Source organism: Brachyhypopomus gauderio, chromosome 4 (assembly GCF_052324685.1).
Source record: "Brachyhypopomus gauderio isolate BG-103 chromosome 4, BGAUD_0.2, whole genome shotgun sequence".
Lineage (NCBI taxonomy): Eukaryota > Metazoa > Chordata > Actinopteri > Gymnotiformes > Hypopomidae > Brachyhypopomus > Brachyhypopomus gauderio.
In genome coordinates, this window is record NC_135214.1 from 25,339,765 (window position 1) to 25,364,045 (window position 24,281).

At 49.1% G+C, this 24,281-nt stretch overlaps 1 protein-coding gene across 3 annotated transcripts in view; it reads right to left on the minus strand.

Annotated features, from left to right (window-relative positions):
• Positions 1 to 24,281, minus strand: part of ipo11 (importin 11) — a 105,623-nt gene that overhangs the window by 60,528 nt on the left and 20,814 nt on the right. For all 3 annotated transcript variants that reach the window (XM_077003271.1, XM_077003272.1, XM_077003270.1), the window contains 11 exons: positions 23,202 to 23,334; positions 22,414 to 22,472; positions 21,223 to 21,271; positions 19,495 to 19,565; positions 18,588 to 18,780; positions 18,165 to 18,317; positions 13,706 to 13,749; positions 12,424 to 12,514; positions 8,933 to 8,980; positions 8,487 to 8,592; positions 5,172 to 5,298 (listed from right to left, as the gene is read on the minus strand). In XM_077003271.1, the coding sequence (XP_076859386.1) occupies positions 5,172 to 5,298; positions 8,487 to 8,592; positions 8,933 to 8,980; positions 12,424 to 12,514; positions 13,706 to 13,749; positions 18,165 to 18,317; positions 18,588 to 18,780; positions 19,495 to 19,565; positions 21,223 to 21,271; positions 22,414 to 22,472; positions 23,202 to 23,334 (1,074 nt within the window). The remainder of the gene's footprint in view (positions 1 to 5,171; positions 5,299 to 8,486; positions 8,593 to 8,932; positions 8,981 to 12,423; positions 12,515 to 13,705; positions 13,750 to 18,164; positions 18,318 to 18,587; positions 18,781 to 19,494; positions 19,566 to 21,222; positions 21,272 to 22,413; positions 22,473 to 23,201; positions 23,335 to 24,281) is intronic.

Sequence of the window (24,281 nt, forward strand, 5' to 3'; positions counted from 1 at the left end):
CCACTGTCTCGACACGTGTGACAGAACCACAGCTGGTCACCACTGTCTCGAGACGTGTGACTGAACCACAGCTGGGCACCACTGTCTCGACACGTGTGACTGAACCACAGCTGGGCACCACTGTCTCGACACGTGTGACTGAACCACAGCTGGGCACCACTGTCTCGACACGTGTGACTGAACCACAGCTGGGCACCACTGCCTCGACACGTGTGACTTAACCACAGCTAGGCACCACTGCCTCGACGTGTGACGGAACCACAGCTGGGCACCACTGCCTCGACATGTGTGACTGAACCACAGCTGGGCACCACTGTCTCGACACGTGTGACTGAACCACAGCTGGTCACCACTGTCTCGACACGTGTGACTGAACCACAGCTGGGCACCACTGTCTCGACACGTGTGACTGAACCACAGCTGGGCACCACTGCCTCGACACGTGTGACTGAACCACAGCTGGGCACCACTGTCTCGACACGTGTGACTGAACCACAGCTGGGCACCACTGCCTCGACACGTGTGAATGAACCACAGCTGGGCACCACTGCCTCGACACGTGTGACTGAACCACAGCTGGGCACCACTGTCTCGACACGTGTGAATGAACCACAGCTGGGCACCACTGTCTCGACACGTGTGACTGAACCACAGCTGGGCACCACTGTCTCGACACGTGTGACTGAACCACAGCTGGGCACCACTGTTTCGACACGTGTGACTGAACCACAGCTGGGCACCACTGCCTCGACACGTGTGACTGAACCACAGCTGGGCACCACTGCCTCGACACGTGTGACTGAACCACAGCTGGGCACCACTGCCTCGACACGTGTGACTGAACCACAGCTGGGCACCACTGCCTCGACACGTGTGACTGAACCACAGCTGGGCACCACTGTCTCGACACGTGTGACTGAACCACAGCTGGTCACCACTGTCTCGACACGTGTGACTGAACCACAGCTGGGCACCACTGTCTCGACACGTGTGACTGAACCACAGCTGGGCACCACTGCCTCGACACGTGTGACTGAACCACAGCTGGGCACCACTGCCTCGACACGTGTGACTGAACCACAGCTGGGCACCACTGCCTCGACACGTGTGACTGAACCACAGCTGGGCACCACTGTCTCGACACGTGTGACTGAACCACAGCTGGGCACCACTGTCTCGACACGTGTGACTGAACCACAGCTGGGCACCACTGTCTCGACACGTGTGACTGAACCACAGCTGGGCACCACTGCCTCGACGTGTGACGGAACCACAGCTGGGCACCACTGCCTCGACACGTGTGACTGAACCACAGCTAGGCACCACTGCCTCGACACATGTGACTGAACCACAGCTGGTCACCACTGTCTCGACACGTGTGACTGAACCACAGCTGGGCATCACTGTCTCGACACGTGTGACAGAACCACAGCTGGGCACCACTGTCTCGACACGTGTGACAGAACCACAGCTGGTCACCACTGTCTCGAGACGTGTGACTGAACCACAGCTGGGCACCACTGTCTCGACACGTGTGACTGAACCACAGCTGGGCACCACTGTCTCGACACGTGTGACTGAACCACAGCTGGGCACCACTGTCTCGACACGTGTGACTGAACCACAGCTGGGCACCACTGTCTCGACACGTGTGACTGAACCACAGCTGGGCACCACTGCCTCGACGTGTGACGGAACCACAGCTGGGCACCACTGCCTCGACACGTGTGACTGAACCACAGCTAGGCACCACTGCCTCGACACATGTGACTGAACCACAGCTGGTCACCACTGTCTCGACACGTGTGACTGAACCACAGCTGGGCATCACTGTCTCGACACGTGTGACAGAACCACAGCTGGGCACCACTGTCTCGACACGTGTGACAGAACCACAGCTGGTCACCACTGTCTCGAGACGTGTGACTGAACCACAGCTGGGCACCACTGTCTCGACACGTGTGACTGAACCACAGCTGGGAACCACTGTCTCGACACGTGTGACTGAACCACAGCTGGGCACCACTGTCTCGACACGTGTGACTGAACCACAGCTGGGCACCACTGCCTCGACACGTGTGACTTAACCACAGCTAGGCACCACTGCCTCGACGTGTGACGGAACCACAGCTGGGCACCACTGCCTCGACATGTGTGACTGAACCACAGCTGGGCACCACTGTCTCGACACGTGTGACTGAACCACAGCTGGTCACCACTGTCTCGACACGTGTGACTGAACCACAGCTGGGCACCACTGTCTCGACACGTGTGACTGAACCACAGCTGGGCACCACTGCCTCGACACGTGTGACTGAACCACAGCTGGGCACCACTGTCTCGACACGTGTGACTGAACCACAGCTGGGCACCACTGCCTCGACACGTGTGAATGAACCACAGCTGGGCACCACTGCCTCGACACGTGTGACTGAACCACAGCTGGGCACCACTGCCTCGACACGTGTGAATGAACCACAGCTGGGCACCACTGCCTCGACACGTGTGACTGAACCACAGCTGGGCACCACTGCCTCGACACGTGTGACTGAACCACAGCTGGGCACCACTGCCTCGACACGTGTGAATGAACCACAGCTGGGCACCACTGCCTCGACACGTGTGACTGAACCACAGCTGGGCACCACTGCCTCGACACGTGTGACTGAACCACAGCTGGGCACCACTGCCTCGACACGTGTGACTGAACCACAGCTGGGCACCACTGCCTCGACACGTGTGACTGAACCACAGCTGGGCACCACTGCCTCGACACGTGTGACTGAACCACAGCTGGGCACCACTGCCTCGACACGTGTGACTGAACCACAGCTGGGCACCACTGTCTCGACACGTGTGACTGAACCACAGCTGGTCACCACTGTCTCGACACGTGTGACTGAACCACAGCTGGGCACCACTGTCTCGACACGTGTGACTGAACCACAGCTGGGCACCACTGCCTCGACACGTGTGACTGAACCACAGCTGGGCACCACTGCCTCGACACGTGTGACTGAACCACAGCTGGGCACCACTGCCTCGACACGTGTGACTGAACCACAGCTGAGCACCACTGTCTCGACACGTGTGACTGAACCACAGCTGGGCACCACTGTCTCGACACGTGTGACTGAACCACAGCTGGGCACCACTGTCTCGACACGTGTGACTGAACCACAGCTGGGCACCACTGTCTCGACACGTGTGACTGAACCACAGCTGGGCACCACTGCCTCGACACGTGTGACTGAACCACAGCTGGGCACCACTGCCTCGACACGTGTGACTTAACCACAGCTAGGCACCACTGCCTCGACGTGTGACGGAACCACAGCTGGGCACCACTGCCTCGACATGTGTGACTGAACCACAGCTAGGCACCACTGCCTCGACACGTGTGACTGAACCACAGCTGGTCACCACTGCCTCGACACGTGTGACTGAACCACAGCTGGTCACCACTGTCTCGACACGTGTGACTGAACCACAGCTGGTCACCACTGTCTCGAGACGTGTGACTGAACCACAGCTGGGCACCACTGTCTCGACACGTGTGACTGAACCACAGCTGGGCACCACTGTCTCGACACGTGTGACTGAACCACAGCTGGGCACCACTGTCTCGACACGTGTGACTGAACCACAGCTGGGCACCACTGCCTCGACACGTGTGACTGAACCACAGCTGGGCACCACTGCCTCGACACGTGTGACTGAACCACAGCTGGGCACCACTGTCTCGACACGTGTGACTGAACCACAGCTGGGCACCACTGTCTCGACATGTGTGACTGAACCACAGCTGGGCACCACTGTCTCGACACGTGTGACTGAACCACAGCTGGGCACCACTGCCTCGACACGTGTGACTGAACCACAGCTGGGCACCACTGCCTCGACACGTGTGACTTAACCACAGCTAGGCACCACTGCCTCGACGTGTGACGGAACCACAGCTGGGCACCACTGCCTCGACACGTGTGACTGAACCACAGCTAGGCACCACTGCCTCGACACGTGTGACTGAACCACAGCTGGTCACCACTGTCTCGACACGTGTGACTGAACCACAGCTGGTCACCACTGTCTCGACACGTGTGACTGAACCACAGCTGGGCACTACTGTCTCGACACGTGTGACTGAACCACAGCTGGGCACCACTGTCTCGACACGTGTGACTGAACCACAGCTGGGCACCACTGCCTCGACACGTGTGACTGAACCACAGCTGGGCACCACTGCCTCGACACGTGTGACTGAACCACAGCTGGGCACCACTGTCTCGACACGTGTGACTGAACCACAGCTGGGCACCACTGTATCGACACGTGTGACTGAACCACAGCTGGGCACCACTGTCTCGACACGTGTGACTGAACCACAGCTGGGCACCACTGCCTCGACACGTGTGACTGAACCACAGCTGGGCACCACTGCCTCGACACGTGTGACTTAACCACAGCTAGGCACCACTGCCTCGACGTGTGACGGAACCACAGCTGGGCACCACTGCCTCAACACGTGTGACTGAACCACAGCTAGGCACCACTGCCTCGACGTGTGACGGAACCACAGCTGGGCACCACTGCCTCGACACGTGTGACTGAACCACAGCTGGGCACTACTGTCTCGACACGTGTGACTGAACCACAGCTGGGCACCACTGCCTCGACGTGTGACGGAACCACAGCTGGGCACCACTGCCTCGACACGTGTGACTGAACCACTGCTGGGCACCATTGCATCAATACATGTGATGGGTTTTGTCACAAGCAAATAACCTACAATCATAACTGCTATAAGAAGCAGTGGGAAGGCGAACACAGATCCTGGAGGCTCCACCCCCAGCCCACCCCCCCACCCCCCCATCCCAGCCCATCATCACCCAGATGTGAGTGGAGGGGAGTAAAGGAGGTCAAGGCAGAACAAGCCGGACTGATTTCATGTGTACTCGATGTAATGGGCTTCAGTAGCACCCAATCAGGAAGCTAAGCTCAAAAGAGCACACCCCCGCCCCACCCCCTACCACACCCCAGCCAATATGTAAACAATGGAACATAAGGTTTCTTTACAGTTTATTTACTTTACAGTTTCTTTATGTTCTGCTGTTGCCGTGACACAGCTAAGTGTTTGTGTGAGACAGTCATGTGTCAGGTGAGTCACTCACCACAAGATCAGGATCCTGTAAGAGGCTGAGGACGGCCTCATACAGCAGGGGGCGCAATTCTGATTTAAACTTCACCGAGATCCACTGGCCAATCAGCCAGATGACCCTTCGCCTGATCACCTTATACCTGAGAATAATGCAGACAGAGAGAGAGAGAGAGAGAGAGAGAGAGAGGGGGGGGGGAGAGAATGAATTAGAGAGAGGGAAAGAAAGACAGAGTAAGAGAGGAGTAGAAAGAGGAAGAGAGGACAGTGAGAGTTAGATTAGTGATCAGGTTTATCTATAATGTTTAGCAACTGTAGAAATATAAAATAACCCAAATTACAAAGGGTACCGAATTCTTTCCCTTTGTTATAGTTCATCATTTTAATGAATAATTTCCCTGTTAGGCTTTACACAGAGGAAACATGAGAAGTGAGACTGGTGTGAGTGTCCTGATGGCCAGTGTTCCCTGTCCTCTCTCAGGGAGGGACAGGCACCGCACCACTGAACACAACCTCAGACGGTCAGGACCACGCCGCCTCCTCACAAGCCCGAGGACGTGCGGTCCGGGTCACTGCTAATGAGTACTGGCTTCAGCACACGTTGGAGAAGAGAATGAACTCCCAGTCTGGACTGATGTGTCAGCTGTCACACGGCCCGCCCTCCCCGCACACGCTCAGACGCTCTGCTTCAGACGGGTGCAGGCATCGCCACGACAACACGCAAACTGACCTCTGCACTCTGACAAACCAGCAGGAAAGAGACAGATTCAGTCGTCGTCCTCCATAGAGAGAGTCACAGAGAAAGAGAGTGAGATGGAGAGAGAAAGAAACAGAAGCAGAGTGAGAGAGATAAAGAGAGATAAAGACAGATAAAGACAGATAAAGAGAGATAAAGACAGATAAAGATGGAGGATAAAGCTACAGAAAGCAGGACGAGGCTCAGGGGACTCGTATCACATAGAGGAGGGAAGTCAACAAGCCCTTATGCCCCACCCCCTCTGGCAGGGCTCCCCTAAACAGGGCCCCGCCCCCTCTGGCAGGGCTCCCCTAAACAGGGCCCCGCCCCCTCTGGCAGGGCTCCCCTAAACAGGGCCCTGCCCCACTGGCAGGGCTCCCCTAAACAAGGCCCCGCCCCCTCTGGCAAGGCTCCCCTAAACAAGGCCCCGCCCCCTCTGGCAGGGGAGAGGAAGTGTTAAACCTGCTAGAGATGGTCAACATAAGTAGAGCCAAGCAGACCCTCATCACCTTCATTATAAAGGTCACAGTGCAGGAAGAGACAACACTGCAACTGAGCTGAGCTGCCAATCATATGAGCCCACTTGAATACATTTACATACTGGGAAAAGTGTTTGCTCTAATGCTTCTGAAATAAGTAAATATTATGATCTGCATGTAAACAAACCAACTCACCAATCATGCATATTCATCAACAGTTAGCAGAGGGGTTCAGCATATTCTAATTAAATGGACTGAAAGCCGAATTTAATTTAAATATTAAGTGAAACTTCATCAGGTGGTCATTACACTGAGGAGCATAGGGTCCAGTAGAGGAAGAAATAAAATCAACCCAGTACTGCTGAAATGGATGCTAAATAACTGAACTGGAAATGTATTCCTGAAAAATATATTTTGTTCATTCAATCAGTATTAAAATTTGCCACTTAACTAATCTTGAGTTAACCACATGAGATATGAATTAAACAAACAAAGTTGATTGTGACATTACCACCAAACACAAGCTCAGAAGGGGTGGGTCTGTGTAGGGGCAGGTCTGTGTAGGGGCAGGTCTGTGTAAGGGATGGGTCTGTGTAAGGGGCGGGTCTGTAGGGGCGGATCTGTGTAAGGGGCGGGTCTGTGTAGGCGTGGGTCTGTGTACACATCCCTCTCTGTGTATTAACATCCAAATCCAAATAGTAACACACACACAAACATGCATGCATACATGCACGCACACACACATTCAAACACACACAGACACAGACACACACTGACGCCAGATCATCTCACTGTACAGGATTACATCAACATTCACAACCTCAGTGGCAAACTGGACTGACAAACAGAGAGAAAATAATGGATGTTGAGAGTGAAGGAGAGGGGAAACAAGAGAGAGAGAGAGAATGAGAACGAGCGAATGAGAGAGGGAGGGAGAGCGAGTGAGAGAGAGGGAATGAGAGAAAGAACGAGAGAGAAAGAGCAAGAGAATGAGAGAAAGAGAATGAGAGAGAATGAGAAAGGGAGGGAGAGAGAGGAAGAGAGGGGGGAATGAGAGAAAGAACGAGAGAGAGAGGGAGGGAGAGAGATTTGAGGAATGTGGTGCAGACATGTGCACGAGAGAACAGAATGACCTGCCAACACAGAGAAGCACATGGAGCACGTGCAGCTCCATGTCCACCCATGACTACACTACCCAGAAGCCCCACGCGCACATTCCCCCCGCACACAGTCTGAAGCTCCTCACAGAAGGTAAAGGGGAATCTTGATCAGAAAGCATCATTAACTCTGTGCAGGTATGTACCACATTATTTCAGTGCTACATGAATATCAGTGCTCCAGGTGTCCAGAGTGGCTGACATGTCTGGCGGAAACACCCCCAACACGTCTGATGGTTATCCTGAAACACCCATGTACCGTCACCAGCAGACGTGCTGCCCACGTCATTCAAAAAGATGTTAAACCTCTATTGTTGCAACATTAAATGCCACTGATTCTCAATGCAAAGATAATCCAACCTCTCCTGAAAGAAGTTTATCGAAACGGTGATACCTATTCTAGCCTATTCTATAACAGACTCGGAGGAGAAAGATGAACTGATAGCAGCTCTTTGCACAATCAATCTTTATTCCACGTCTGATCTTATCGCCTTCCACCGAGAAAATCCTGCTAGCACAAACTAAATGGGGCCTTAAGCCCCCGCAGAACGCCAGCCAGGTGCTACGCCGGGCGGATTTCTGACTCCACGGAGCGGCATCACAAAGACTCAAAGAAGGCGGAGGGTCGGGAGGTCGGCGGGAGGTCAGGGGGAGTGGCGTTTGAGGCAGGACGTGCAGGAGCGGCCGACACACAGACTCTTTCATCTGCAGGACAGAAAGCTTCTCTGAGCGAGAGTTCAGCTGAACACTTCCTGCACACCTGTGTGGGACGCTCACTTCCCGGCTTGAAGGATCAAAGGTAGGAAAACCACAAAGTGCGGCCCGAACCGACCCTGGACCCACGGGGCTCCGCCCGGCCGCCGGGCTCTGTCGTCATGGTCTAAATCACAGACAGCTGCTTCCCCGAGCGGACGGCTGAGCACGAGGATCGGACTGAGGCGTGCAGAACCGGTACGTACCTGTGGTGAGGGACCTGAAGCTCACCCCGGAGCTGATTACGGAACCACTCGTCAAAGTCAACGCTGTCGAACAGCTCGTAGGCAGCCAGGCCCATGGCATTGTATACTGCACACACACCAGCAGTTTGACATGGGTTATACAGAACCTGCATCTTCTAGCATTAAAAACCGCTGCACTTTCATGATAGTTTCTCCAGCTGGCTTGGGTGTTCCTCTGGTTTATATGAACTGGAACACACTGAGAGACACAACACTAGGGTGTGTGTGAGGGTTACACTGCACAGCAGGACAGATGCTACACACACACAGCAGGATGTGACTGCTCTCTGGACCAGCAAGCTGCAGTATGTAGGCATGATACGGCTCAGAAAGACTGAAACAGATCAAGACAAAAAGAGTGGTAGAAAGAAGGAATATAGAACAAAGGAAAACAGAGGAGAACACACCTGAATCTTTCAGCAGCAGCTGCACTGGGTCATCCACATCACTGGGGCCTGAGAGAGAGAGAGAGAGAGAGAGAGAGAGAGAGAGAGAGAGAGAGAGAGAGAGAGAGAGAGAGAGAGAGAGAGAGAGAGAGAGAGAGAGAGAGAGGGAGGGAGGGAGAGAGAGAGAGAGAGAGAGAGAGAGAGAGAGAGGGAGAGAGAGAGAGAGAGAGAGGGAGGGAGGGAGGGAGAGAGAGAGAGAGAGAGAGGGAGGGAGGGAGGGGGGAGAGAGAGAAAGAGAGAGAGGGGAGGGAGGGAGAGAGAGAGAAGGGGGAGGTGGGGGAGAGAGGGATGAGGAGAGGGAGGGAGAGAGAGAGAGAGGAGGAGGCAGGGGGAGAGTAGTGGGTGGGAGGGAGAGAGGGATGAGAAGAGGGAGGAAGGGATGAAGGGAGAGAGGGACAGGGGGATAGAGAGAGGAAGAGAGAAAGGGAGACCATAGGGTCAGTACAATTTTTTTCAAACCTTCCAGCATTCAGCCTAAGCAGACAACCAAATGCATATACAGTCCAGATTACCATGGTTACTGCAGCCAGCGTTGAGCTGTAGGTAAAACTGAACATCTTCTAAAGCAGACGGACATCAGTCCTGAGACCCTCACCACACGCTACAGCACAACCAACACAGCACACCAAACCAACATCTACATACATTCTCCTGGTTTGGTAAAACTAAAACTGCAAGTATAAGAGAATCACAGCTGCTCTATTTGATCTGAATCACACCTGCTCTATTTGATCTGAATCACACCTGCTCTATTTGATCTGAATCACATCTGCTCTATTTGATCTGAATCACACCTGCTCTATTTGATCTGAATCACATCTGCTCTATTTGATCTGAATCACACCTGCTCTATTTGATCTGAATTACACCTGCTCTATTTGATCTGAATCACACCTGCTCTATTTGATCTGAATCACACCTGCTCTATTTGATCTGAATCACATCTGCTCTATTTGATCTGAATCACATCTGCTCTATTTGATCTGAATCACACTTGCTCTATTTGATCTGAATCACATCTGCTCTATTTGATCTGAATCACATCTGCTCTATTTGATCTGAATCACATCTGCTCTATTTGATCTGAATCACATCTGCTCTATTTGATCTGAATGGTGATCTGAATGGTGATCTGGTTAAGTGTAGGTAGTTGTGTGCACAGATCTATGGACACACAGCGTCTCCACTGCTCTGCAGAATTATTTTTATATTCTTCATCTGCTGTGAGGTCCAATCACAATCACTGTTACATACCATACATATACTGGGTGGTAATTATGGGTGTGTGCACAAACTGGCACTACCAACACACACACACACACACACACACACACACACACACACACACACACACACACACACACACACACACACACGTACGTACACACACACACACACACACACACACACACACACACACACACACACACTCTCTCTCTCTCTCTCTCTCTCTCTCTCTCTCTCTCTCTCTCTCTCTCTCCCCTTCTTTACACATTTATTTATAGTCCTATTTTCTAAATTGCACCTGAAAGATCTGAACATCATTTAGCAACATGTCCTCTGAAACAGCACCTGTCAGCAAAAAGGGTGGCAGTGTGGTGTTTAAGACGGATTTATCTCAGAACCAGCCACTAAGACTTCTCCTCTAGCACTCTAACCCTCTGAACACCCTGGGACCCTAACTCTGGGAACATAACCCTGGGACCCCAACCCTCTGACCCTAACCCTGGGACCCTAACTCTGGGAACATAACCCTGGGACCCCAACCCTCTAACCCTAACCCTGGGACCCTAACTCTGGGAACATAACCCTGGGACCCCAACCCTCTGACCCTAAACACGTCTGGTTAACAATGTCAGAGTTGCTTGTGTCTGATCTCTGGTACACATCACTGCTCCAACACACCTCTGTGTTCTTTCATATGGTTGTACGTTACTGCTGTAAACACACTGAGACCAGCAGCAAAGATTTTTATTACATTAACTTGTATTTCTGTACGTCATTTCTGTACATGTCATTTCTGTACATGTCATTTCTGTACATGTCATTTCTGTACGTCATTTCTGTACATGTCATTTCTGTACATGTCATTTCTGTCTGTGCTGAACTCTCATCCTTCAGCAATGCTGCTGCTCTGTTCACAGCAAAGAATGAAAAGACAGATGTGACTTACGAGCCTGTCTTACAAACCTCTCTTACGAGCCTGTCTTACAAACCTCTCTTACGAGCCTGTCTTACAAACCTCTTACGAGCCTGTCTTACAAACCTCTCTTACGAGCCTGTCTCACAAGCCTGTCTTACAACCTGTCTTACAAACCTCTCTTACGAGCCTGTCTTACAAACCTCTCTTACGAGCCTGTCTTACAAACCTCTCTTACGAGCCTCTCTTACAAACCTCTCTTACGAGCCTGTCTTACCAACCTGTCTTACAAACCTCTCTTACGAGCCTCTCTTACAAACCTCTCTTACGAGCCTGTCTTACCAACCTGTCTTACAAACCTCTCTTACGAGCCTGTCTTACAAACCTCTCTTACGAGCCTGTCTTACAAACCTCTCTTACGAGCCTTTCTTACAAACCTCTCTTACGAGCCTGTCTTACCAACCTGTCTTACAAACCTCTCTTACGAGCCTGTCTTACAAACCTCTCTTACGAGCCTGTCTTACAAACCTCTCTTACGAGCCTGTCTTACAAACCTCTCTTACGAGCCTGTCTTACGAGCCTGTCTTACGAGCCTGTCTTACAACCTGCCTTACATACGTCTTTTCATTCCTTGTTTGTGTCTTTTTCATGACCCAGACCTTCCTTACAACTGAATGAGGCCAAACACACAGGCCACACAAACAGACACTCAGGCCACGCGTGAGTGGTGGATTGTGGGGGATTGCGGTGAATTGTGGGGGATGCTCTTGGCCTGAATCTCCACCCTTCATACACCACTCTTTCTACACAATGAAACAGACTTACAACTCAGCCGACAAGGCAGACTGGTACTGCACTGGAACCACACTGGAACTGAACTGGTAGTGCAGCGGTAGTAACTGGTACTACACTGGAACCACACTGGTACTGCTCTGGTACTACACTGGAACTGCACTGGTACTACACCGGTACTACACTTGTGCTATGCTGGTACTACACTGGCACTATACTGGCGCTGCAGTGGTACTTCGCTGGTGCTACGCTGGTGTTATACTGGTATTGCAGTGGTACTGCATACTGTGTTCAGGGGATTTGCTGACCATGTACACACACCAACCGTCTAAGTTAAATTGCATTCCTCAAAAAGTCACATAAAAAACTCCCCATACACACACACACCCAAGACTGTGCATGTATTAAATTAGCTGCGTGTGAAGGTATTCTGTGAAAGACAAAAGAAACAAAGACAAAACTCTTTTCAAACAGGTCATAACTTCCACAGAATATCAGAGGCAAAAAGCAAATATCTCACCTTGCAAGTCCTGAACCATCTGGAGCAGAACTGGAGTCAGCGTGGAGCTGTATTGGTGGAAAATGTCCAGGAATAAGACCTCTGTGCACGGCTGGAGACAAATGACATAACACAGAGGGAGAGGGGCAAACAGACCACGTTAACAACAAGAAACTCGTCTGCACAGAAAGATTAGAACAGAGCATCTAATCTGAATTCAATAATTCTCCCTGATCTGATCGGCAGGGTGCCAGGACTCATGGCTGACCCAGGCCAGCCCCCAGGGGTCGAGGGTCGCATATGGGCGTTAAATTAGCGTTTCAAATCTTAGTCTCAGTTTGTGCAAAGTGTGACTCCCACTGGTCCCTGCCTACAGGAGCAGACCTGTGGAGCAGACCTGTGGAGCAGACCTGTGGGCAGACCTGTGAACAGACCTGTGAGCAGACCTGTGAGCAGACCTGTGGGCAGACCTGTGGGCAGACCTGAGGAGCAGCCACGCCCCGGCTGACTGGATGACCTCAGGGGAGTGTGCTGTTCCACACCACTGTTCCTTCACAAAGCAGCTAAGACAGATCGCCACAGGTGGTACTTCAAAGTATTCACGTTGTACAAGCTTGGGAGGTCAGAATGTGCTGGATGTCAGAACACACTGGGATGTCTACGGGGTGGAATGATGGGTGGTGGGCGTGGTGATGGATGTATGTGGGCGGGGTAATGGGTGATGGATGTATGTGGATGGGGTAATGGGTGATGGATGTATGTGGATGGGGTAATGGGTGATGGATGTATGTGGGTGGGGTAATGGGTGATGGATGTATGTGGGTGGGGTAATGGGTGATGGATAGTGGGCAGGGTGATGGGTGATGAATGGATGTGGGTGGGGTGATGGGTGATGGATAGTGGGTGGGGTGATGGGTGGTGGGCGGGGTTATGGGTGGTGTACCGTGATGGGTGGTGGGCGGGGTTATGGGTGGTGTACCGTGCTGGGTGGGGGGCGGGATTATGGGTTGTAGGCAGGGTGATGGGTGATGTCATTCACTGGCCACAATGCCACAGATCAAAGGAATGCACAAAGCGCTCTGATCTGAAGGGAACACTTCAGAAAGGTCAAATGTCCATCACTGCTGACACGCTGCACCTTCTGTGAGTCTTCTGTGAAGGGAACTGCACCGTGATACACCCAGTTAAGGCTAGACAGATCATCGTCCCGCCGTATCCCGTCGTGTCCCGCTGCGTCCCCAAGGGAGACAGCAGCCATGAGGTGTGCTGGGGGGGCAGGAGAGACGGCAGGGTAGGGACTCACCCGCAGGCTGTACTTCCACGAGTCCCCTCCAGTTTCCTCAACAGCTGATGGAAGAGAACAGAAACAAGTCAAACTTCACAGGAAGTTGCAGCTACTAAAGCAGTGAGCCAACATGGCGGACCACGCCTGGCCCAGTTAGCAGCTAATTTTCACTGGTAATCACCTCCACTGTGTCCTTGAGGTTTCAATTAGGCCAAACAATATTATAAGTCACACACACAATACGTGTGCACATGCTTCCGCGACAAAGCAAAATAAACACACAAAATATTAGGGGTGGGAATCGTTTACTATCCCACGATTCGATTCCATTCCGATTTTGGGGGCCACAATTCAATTCAAAAATTGATTTTCGATTCAAAACGATTTTCGATTCAAAAAACGATTTGATTTATAAAAATGTCTGCTTCAGTCTATAAAATCTGCATGATCTACTACAGTCTGCTTTGCAAGACAGAACGACAAATACAGAAAATTAAGTGTCTTTCACATTTAATTAACAAAAATTAAGTGCTTTGGTAAAATAAAATGGTTTTTGTTGTTACCAAAATTCTTGAGCTTCATTTTGCGAGCTGTCAGGGCTGGCTCGGATGCAGTTCCCCCAGTCGTCGCTAGGGGCACCAGAGTCAGTCCCAGACTAAACCGACGTAACCGTATGTTCTCAGCCAGTCTCTGCTTTCTAGGGGTGGGCGATACTCGGAATTTTGGTATCGATTAATATAATAATTTATATTAACTTATATATATATTTTTGCTGATGCTGGTCCAGCGTGTGGCGTGCCAGTGATTATGCCTCGTGCCAATGGTGGCACGCGTGCCATAGGTTGCCGACCCCTGCTGTAGACGGTCAACCAGTTTCAGCTGTGGAAAATTCAATTAAAACAGGTGAATACACCACAATTAAGCCAACTACAGGAAAGTCTGATGTATGGAAGTCATATTCCATTGTAATTAATGGAGAGGGAAATCGGCTTGTTGTGATTGATATCAGACTTCAAGTGTTGGTGTACGTCACCTGACGGCATGTGTTTGGACTGTGGTAAGAAATGGGACAGCGCGATCCATCACTATATTGCTGTTTTAATAAATACATAAGAAGAAAATTTCAAGTACTAAATCTAATTAATTCAATTCATATTAGGATTGCGGGCGGGGGCGACAGAAATGTGTATGTGGCGGGCAGGTGCGGGATTAAAACAAGCGATTTTTTGGCCGGTGCGGGCGGGAGCGGGATTAAAACAAGCAGGTGCCGGCGGGAGCGGGATTAAAACAAGCGATTTTTTGGCAGGAGCGGGATTAAAACAAGCGGGAGCGGGCGGGAGCGGGATTAAAAAAGTAGTCCCGCGCAGACCTCTAAACTGCAGCAAAAGAATAGATATTTTCGCTGTGGTATCGATCCGATACCGATCCTCACCTTTGTATCGATACTATCGATATAAATATCGATCCGCCCACCCCTACTGCTTTCTCTGTGATTGCTTATCGTTTAATGGTGTCTCGCCACCTCTCTCTGTTATGCTTTCTCTTTACTTATTCGAGTATCTTATGCGTCGCTTCCTGACCCATCTCAAGTTTTCCCAATCCTGTATGTCTTCATGACATCAGTTTTGCCTTTATTTTTGGGAAGGGTTTTATTTTGCTGCAGCGTTTTTTGCCAGTTACTTCTGCTGGTGTCCTTGGTTTCGTTTTCGCGTTGCATTTATCCGCACTGTTTTTTAGTTACTGTTGTTGTTTTGTTTCTTCCACCCGTCTCACTATGGTTGAGTGTTATTTTTCACGCGTTGTATTTTCCGCATTGGTTTTTTGTTTCTATTTACTCCGTGCCCTCACGGTTTTGCTTTCGATTCTCTTGCGCGTTGAGTCTTCCATGTTGTTTTGTTTGTTTGTTCTGGGTCGCTGTGCACATTTCCCTCTCGCTAATACATTTGACGAGTGTCAAAAGTCTTGCTCTTGCGAGCCGGCACTTGGGTCCATCCTTCTCTATATTATTTCTCACCCTTCTCTATATTAACGCTCCCGTGCTCACCGCGTTACACAAGCCTTGCACACGAGCTACATTGTGTCCAGTTCAGTCTTCCCCGGCATTCGGTAAAAACCAAAATGAACCCATATTTTTGCCTTAAATGAAGACCGGACAGGTTGAATATCTCTTTCCTCCATGTGTTTTGAACCTTTTCTGCGCATGAGTGTGTCCCAGAACATGCTGCGTAAAGTCTCGCATTACGTAATTACAAAATTAAAAAATTTTAAAAATCGCGTAATTTTGTAATTACGTAACGCGAGACTTCACCACGACTTAGAATCGATTTTGGGACATTTAAAATCGATTCTGAATCGTAGTAAATGAGAATCGATTTTTGATATATGAATCGATTTTTTGGCACACCTCTACAAAATATCCAATCGATAAAACTCAATAAAACTGAAACCAAGTATTTTGGTACAATTTGTAATGACTTCAAATACTGCTAAACACTGAATGACTAACGTTAGCCATAACTGGACTGTTAGCATTAGCCTATAGCTGCAGAGCTAGCATTAAGCATAAGTAAGTTAGCTAGTCTACGGCTGCTCTCCACACTCACTCTGTCCCGCTCTGTCCTGTCCTTTAAACACTTTATAACCAGCTACTAAGGTTCAGGTCCTACAGGACAGTGATAGAGGATCCTGATCTTCCACAACTCTCCTCTCCCACACCTCCCCTCTCCTCCACCTCTCCCACATCTCTCTCCTCCTCCACCTCTCCCACATCTCTCCTCTCACTGCCACTGAGAACAGGCTACCTCTTACTGCAAGACTGCTTGTGTGTCTCTCTCCATCTCCCCAATCCAAAACACACAGCACAGCACTCTGGGATGCATTTGAACCCTACAAAAGCTCATCCACCTCAGGACATAAGGAGAGAGATACACCTGCCTATCAGATACACCTACCTATCAGAAAAACCTGCCTATCAGATACACCTTCATATCAGATACACCTCCATATCAGATACACCTACCTATCAGATACACCTATCAGATACACCTACCTATCAGAAAAACCTGCCTATCAGATACACCTTCATATCAGATACACCTGCATATCAGATACACCTCCATATCAGATACACCTGCCTATCAGATACACCTCCATATCAGATACACCTCCATATCAGATACACCTGCCTATCAGATACACCTCCATATCAGTTACACCTCCATATCAGATACACCTACCTATCAGATACACCTGCCTATCAGATTGATTTCACCTCAGACATGTTGTTTACACAGAGCCGAGTGAGACCCAGTCTTTCTGTGTAGATGTCCATAACTAAAAAAGCACCAGGTCATTACGGGGCTGTGGACAGCTCCTGGTGCTGAAGAACGCTCTGGTTTGAAGAGTCTCCTGACATTCTGCTGTTTATGGTGCAACCTGACAGGGGTCCACAGCCACGCAAACATGGTTAGATGGCAGCATAACTCAGCCCTTCCAAAGAGAAACACCTACACAAAGAATATTTTCTGTGTTTAAGTACCAGTGCAGACAGTCTGGCACGTGGAGCAACACGTCTTCAGCCCAGACGAAGCTTGACTGGCCCACAGACCGAGCACAGTCACGTTTTATATGTAATTAGGCAAGAAATGAAAACGTACAGTGAGTAAATGAAGCATGTGACGCATTTAGGCACAGTTCCAAATCAGGACATTTGAATTAGTGTCCACATTACCTGAAGGCATTACTAGAGAGAAGGTATTCTGAGAGAGCTGTAAACTACAGTACAGAGCTGTAAACTACAGGCCAGAGCTGTAAACTACAGGCCAGAGCTGTAAATTATACAGCACAGCTGTAAACTGCAGAGTAGAGCTGTTATGTGCAGACCTATAAACTATAGGGCAGAGCTGTAAACTACAGGGCAGAGTTTTAAACTATAGGGCAGAATTGTAAACTATATGCTATAAAGTATAAACCAGAGCTGTAAACTATAGGGCAGATCTATAAACTATAGCGCAGATCTGTAAACTATAGGGCAGAGCTGTAAACTATAGGGCAGAACTGTAAACTATAGGGCAGAGCTGTTAAATGCACTTAAGAGTTTCCCTCAGGGCAACCTCAGGATTAATCAGAGCTTAAAAAGGTCTGTTTGTCAGAACAAACATTTCCACTTCTTCACTGACAGGAGGTGCAGGAAGTGCTTTAAAGGGGCTCTTTGAAGCAGAAAAAAAAGCAAATGAAGGAAAAGTTTGATCTCTGCTGACAACTTCTAATGCACTAAGCAGCCTCAGCCAAACTACATTAGCATCAAGTCTCTCCTCAGAACTCCCCCCACCTTCGTGCTGCTGGCAGTGGAGCATGTCAAACTGATACTGCCCTCCCTCCCCCAGATATTTAAGAAGATGACTGTGAGGCACCAAATTCATATGCAGGGTTCAGAGTCCCTCCTACGTTCAGGGCGACGGACATTAAAGCAGCGTACCGAAACTCTCTGGGTCTTCCTCCCACATGGACACCTCTTCTTCTGTAAGGAGGAAGTACTTGGAGACGAGCCTCTTCCCGATCTCAGTCAGAGTGGGCGGTGTGAAGAAAGCACTCTTGATCTGGTGGGCTTCCAAGATCTCTGCTTTACTCTCTGGGCCAAACGATACAGTCACCATCACTTCACAAGACACTTATCCTGCACATCACACCACCCATCACGCTCAAGACTGGACCTTTTAACATTTGTCCAAGATTTTAACTGTGTGTATGTGATTTTTGTCTGTAAAGCATCCATGGGTTTGGGAAAAGCACTATACACATGTAAACAATAACAACAATAATAATAATAATAACAATAATAGTCCAGTCTATTAACAGCCATTTTACTATCATGGCATAACGCATTTGTTGTGACGTGTACCTTCGATATTCTTCTCTAGTCTGTAAGCCTCATTTTTGACGATCATCTTGATGAGGCTCATGCACTGTACGATGAAGCGCTCAAACACAAGCCCTTCCCCCACCTCGGTGAAGACATAGGTGACTGTGAACTCCAGAGAGCGCTGGATTAGCGGGATGAAGGGGTAAGGGTGATGCTCCAGGAAGTCCAACAGCTGCAGAGACACAGTGCAGAGTCAGCCTGACGCTCAAGACAGTCAGCCTGACGTTTAACAGAGTCAACCTGACACTCAAGACAGTCAAGCTGACACTCAAAACAATCAACCTGACACTCAAGACAGTCAACCCGACCTTTAACAGAGTCAACCTGAGCTTTAACAGTCAACCTGACGTTTAACAGAGTCAAACTGATGCTCAAGAGTCAACCTGACGCTCATGACAGTCAACCTGACGCTCATGACAGTCAACCTGACGTTTAACCGAGTCAACCTGATGCACATGATATTCAACCTGACATTTAACAGAGTCAACCTGACGCTCATGACAGTCAACCTGACGTTTAACAGAGTCAACCTGATGCTCATGATAGTCAACCTGATGCTCAAAAAAGTCAACCTGATGTTTAAGATGTTTAAGACAGTCAACCTTACACTTAACAGTCAAACTGGGACTCAGCAGAGTCAACTGGACATTTAACACAATCAACCTGACGCTCAACAGTCTGACACTAAAGAGTCAACCTGATTTTTATGGTTAAGAGGGTCAACCTGACGCTAAAGCTTTCAAGAGACCACTGATCTAAAAAAAAAAAAAAAAAAAAAAAAAAAAGAAAGAAAAAAAAAGATTCAAAACCTTCTGGAAAGTACTCAGAAATTGGCTGAAACAGCCATCAGCTTTACGTGTTCTACTTAATTTACACAAAGACTTACCACTTTTGTGTACAGAATAATGGTCTTCTCCAACTTTTCTCTGCAAACAGTGCCTGGTCCAACGAGCCGACCTTAGAGACAACGACAGCACCAGATGCAATGACAGACATCCACGACACCAGATACAGTGACAGACATCCACGACATCAGATACAATGACAGACATCAACGACACCAGATACAATGACAGACATCCACGACACCAGATACAATGACAGACATCCACGACACCAGATACAATGACAGACATCCATGACATCAGATACAATGACAGACATCCATGACATCAGATGCAATGACAGACATCCATGACATCAGATGCAATGACAGACATCCATGACATCAGATACAGTGTACAGACATCCATGACATCAGATACAATGACAGACATCCATGACATCAGATACAGTGTACAGAACAGAGATGGAAGTCACAGATGCCTGCTGGCCTGAGGACCAAACAATTCATTACCCTACACACACACACACACACACACACACACACACACACACACACACACACACACACACACACACAGACACACACACACACACACACACACACACACACACACACCTCAACACGCATCGCACACACAAACACACGTACCCAACCACCCACACAGCCTGCCGAATAACAGCACAGACCCCAGATCTCAAGCTCATTACCATCAAACGAAAACAGTGGTCTGAAATTAAACTAGAATTTTTCCAGCTTTCTTATGACATCTGTACCATCAATTAAACTTTTAATGAGACCACTATTGGGTGAGAAGTGGAGAAGTTTGTAAGCAAGTACAATAGAGGCCAGATGAAATGTAGACTGCACGGCACACAGCAGTTCAACACCACTCAGGTCTGATCAACATTATGCTACATCTGACCATGACAAATTACATTCCAATCAACAGTTCAGCAAATGGCAACCTGCTCTTCCCATCCTTAACCATGCACGTGCTGAGCAGAAGCTGCCAGATCCCCGCAGATCCCCCCCACCAGACGTCCGTCCTCGGGAGTCTGCTCAGACAATAACACGGAGCGCTCCACTCTGAGATATTGCCTGCTGACCTTTCAAGGAGATTAAGCATCCAGCTTGCAGTGAAATGAAGAAATGAATCGATCTCCAAATCCAGGCTTATATGAAGGACCTTATCTGGCCTGTGCTACCATATTTTCACATTCAGTTTGTTTATTGGCTAAGCCTCACTACACATTGAGCACAGGGCCAGACAGAGATGACCCCTGCCCCAGCTCGGAGAGAGCGCTGTCTGAGATAACGCAGACAGATAGGGCCCGTCTCACCCCCATCCTCCGGTGGCCGGCCGGGCGAGCAGGCGGCCAGGACAGCGGCGCACGGGTGGAGTTTTGAGAGGGGGTGGAGCACTTCTGTCAGGGCCATGGGAGCACTTTGAGATGAAGATGAAGATGGGCTTTGAGATGAAGACTTCTCAGCAAATGTGCTCCTGCTCTGGATGAAAGGATCTAGAGTCTATTGGAATATATTGCTGCAATTTCTGGTCGTTGAAAAATGAACATGCACCTAAACATATAAGTATAATAGTATAGTGTCAGCTCCTGCCGTACACACAGTAAACAGAACTGAAAACAACAGACTTGGCAGATAATCCCAGAATAACAGATGATTTCCTGCCAGGGTCCTGAGGACACTTAAGAACTCGAAACTACCACACAGGGTGGACACACAAGGCGCTTAGATGAACATACTTACAGCATTCTAGAAACTGCTTCAATCTCTCAAAGACTGCACTGAGAAAACCCTAGAGAGAGAGAGAGAGAGAGAGAGAGAGAGAGAGAGAGAGAGAGAGAGAGAGAGAGAGAGAGAGAGAGACTGTGAGAAGGGAAACAGGACCTTCACCTGCTCCACCCATGTGGAGAAATGACAGTGTGGATAAAGATTTGAATCCAGATGGCCATCAGCTACACGCATGGTACAGTTTAACGTCTCTCTGTTGATCAACACTACAGCTGTGCAAATGAATCTTAATGAGAGAAAGTGCCCTCGTATGGGTCGTCCTTCCTTCATGACACATAGCAGCAAAACACACCAGGCTTCTCTCTCTCTCTCTCTCTCTCTCTCTCACACACACACACACACGCATGCCCGCACTTGCTCAGTAAGTCCTAGTTCTGAGTGCTGCTAATCTCTGGTTCGTTCTGCATTTTCTTCTGTGAAGTGATTTCGTTTGTTAACTCGCTGCAATATCTGGGTGTTATAAAGTGGTCCTGAAGACCTCAAACACTTAAGATATTCATTAAATGAACTCGGGAACCAAACCCCTGTTCAGCATTCTGAAGCTCTTCAGCAAGATGTACAAGTTCAGACAGCTTTTTCTTCTTTATGCTAAGAGACTCTCCCTGGCCACACTCGACATAAACATGCTCCAGTGTATTCTGGGATATATCCCCCAGCCTCCTCTCCAGTGTAAACTTGTAATAAATCAACCTCTTCCTTAGCTTAACATCCATGCCAAACGTTGGAGAATGAAAACGGCTGGGGTTTGTCCTAGCAGGTGAACAGCATGTGTGTTGGAGCTGATAAGGCAAGTGGTCTCCATCCCTCTGAGCTGTGCTGCGTTATCTGAGCTTCTGCTGTTCCATCACGTCTGCGGGAGGCTTTGAAAGGCCGTGTGAGAGGCTTCATACCCCATATACAGCCTGGCTAATACAGCTGAGGGCAGTGGGGTTGGAGCTGCTGTCCTGTGATTGGCTGCTGTGTGACGGCGTGCGGCGTGACTTGGTGCTGTCATTTGGGTCTCGTGTGACTGGTTGCTGTGTGATTGGCTGTTGTGTGATTGGGTGCTGTGTGGCTGAGTGCTTTGTGATTGGCTGTTGTGTGACTGGATGTTGTGCCTGTAAAGCACGCCATCTGAACAGCTGTGTTCAGGAACCTCACACGTACCATCACCTCCATGTTCTCCTGTGGTTCTCCAAAGCCGTGTACGGTCAGCTTGCGCAGCACTGGGGGACACAGGACAGGTGTTACGTCTCATGTCCACACTCAACCTCACATACTGAGCTGAACTCAGACATGCTATCCAGAGCAAACATGTTTATATAAGCACGTTTATATAAGCCTATGTTTATACATGTTTAGATAAGCCTATGTTTATACATGTTTATATAAGCATGTTTATATAAGCCTATGTTTATACATGTTTATATAAGCATGTTTATATATGCATATGTTATATGTATAAGCATAAGCATTATATAAGCATGTTTATACAAGTTAAAATGTGGCCTGAGAGAGAATGTATGGATGTGTGTGGGCGTGTGTGTGTGCGTGTGTATATGCGCATGCATGAGCAAGACTTGTGAGTATAGGTGTGTGTGTGTGTATAGGTGTTAGTTAATATCTGTCCATAAAGTATGTGCATGTGTGTGTTTGTGTGTGAGTATTGTGTGTATGATAGTATAGTGTGTGTGTGTGTGTGTGTGTGTGTAGCACGGGTGTGTTAGTATAGTGTGTGTGTGTGTGTGTGTGTGTGTGTGTGTGTGTATGTGTGCGCGAGTATAGGCTGTGTGTGAGTATAGCGTGGGTGTGTGCGAGTATAGTGTGTGCAAGTATAGTGTGTGTAAGTTTGAGTGTGTGTGTATATGAGTGTATGTGTGTGTGTGTGTGTGTGTGTGTGTGTGTGTGTGTGTGTGTGTGTGTGTGTGTGTGTGTGTGTGTGTGTGTGTGTGTACCCTTCAGAGACAGCAGCGTGCGCTCCAGGGAGCTGAGTGTGGACAGCTGGTCTCCTGTGTGGATCTGCTGTAGGAAGGAGTCTGTGTGGTGGTTCCAGAGCGAACAGGCAAACCCATAGATACTGGACGCCAACTGAAACACAAACCAACACCAGAACGTCAGAGGCCCAGAACGTGAGAACCAACAGATTCAGAACCCGTGCTGTTGGGCAGCTGCCCATTCAAGCTGTGTTGTTGCTATGGCGATGGTCGCATCATTGACCTCAGGTTACTGTAGTGACGGTGGCATCATGTTGACGGTTTACTATAGTCCTACTAAGACCAAGCTATAAGATCGCTATGGCGATGGCAGCATCAAAACATGGGATCACTATGGTGATGGCAGTATATTTTGTGGGGTTACTATAGTGCTGGCAGTACCACACTGTGGAGTTGCTATAGCGATGGCCATATCATGACTTATTGTTAATAATGATAATAAATCATAGATTAATAAGAGAAAGATTAGGAGGACGGGTGAATTACACATTTACTTTAATCACATAAAGGTGATATTCAAAATAATAAATTAATAATATCATTAATATAATATATATCAATATAAATGCAGCAATATGAATGGAACACACTCTCCAATGTCTACATTAAAAACCATTTATGTTACTTAAATATTACTATTCTTATTAAGCATCTCCAGGAGGTACAGTCACACAGTGGGAACAGTAATATCAGGCACGTTCTCCTCTCTGATCCCACCACGCCCCCCCAGCAGGGACAGTGGATCCCTCCTCCCCCCAGGAGACGTCTGTGGAGGAGTCCGCCCCCTCCCAGGAGGAAACAGACACGCAGCAGACCTGTGAATATCTTAAACTAAGACACGTTACACATCGCCCACCGAAGTCACATTAGCATCCATCATGAAGGCATTCATCACGCCTCCATTAAACCTGACTGCCTGACCGAAAAAAGACAACCATGCTCTCCGGAGAGTGAACGTGTAATCCCCCGGGCCTGACACGGCCCGCCAGCACCCCGGTGCTTCTGTCTGACAGCCTGTGGAATGAAGTGGGAACTCATTTA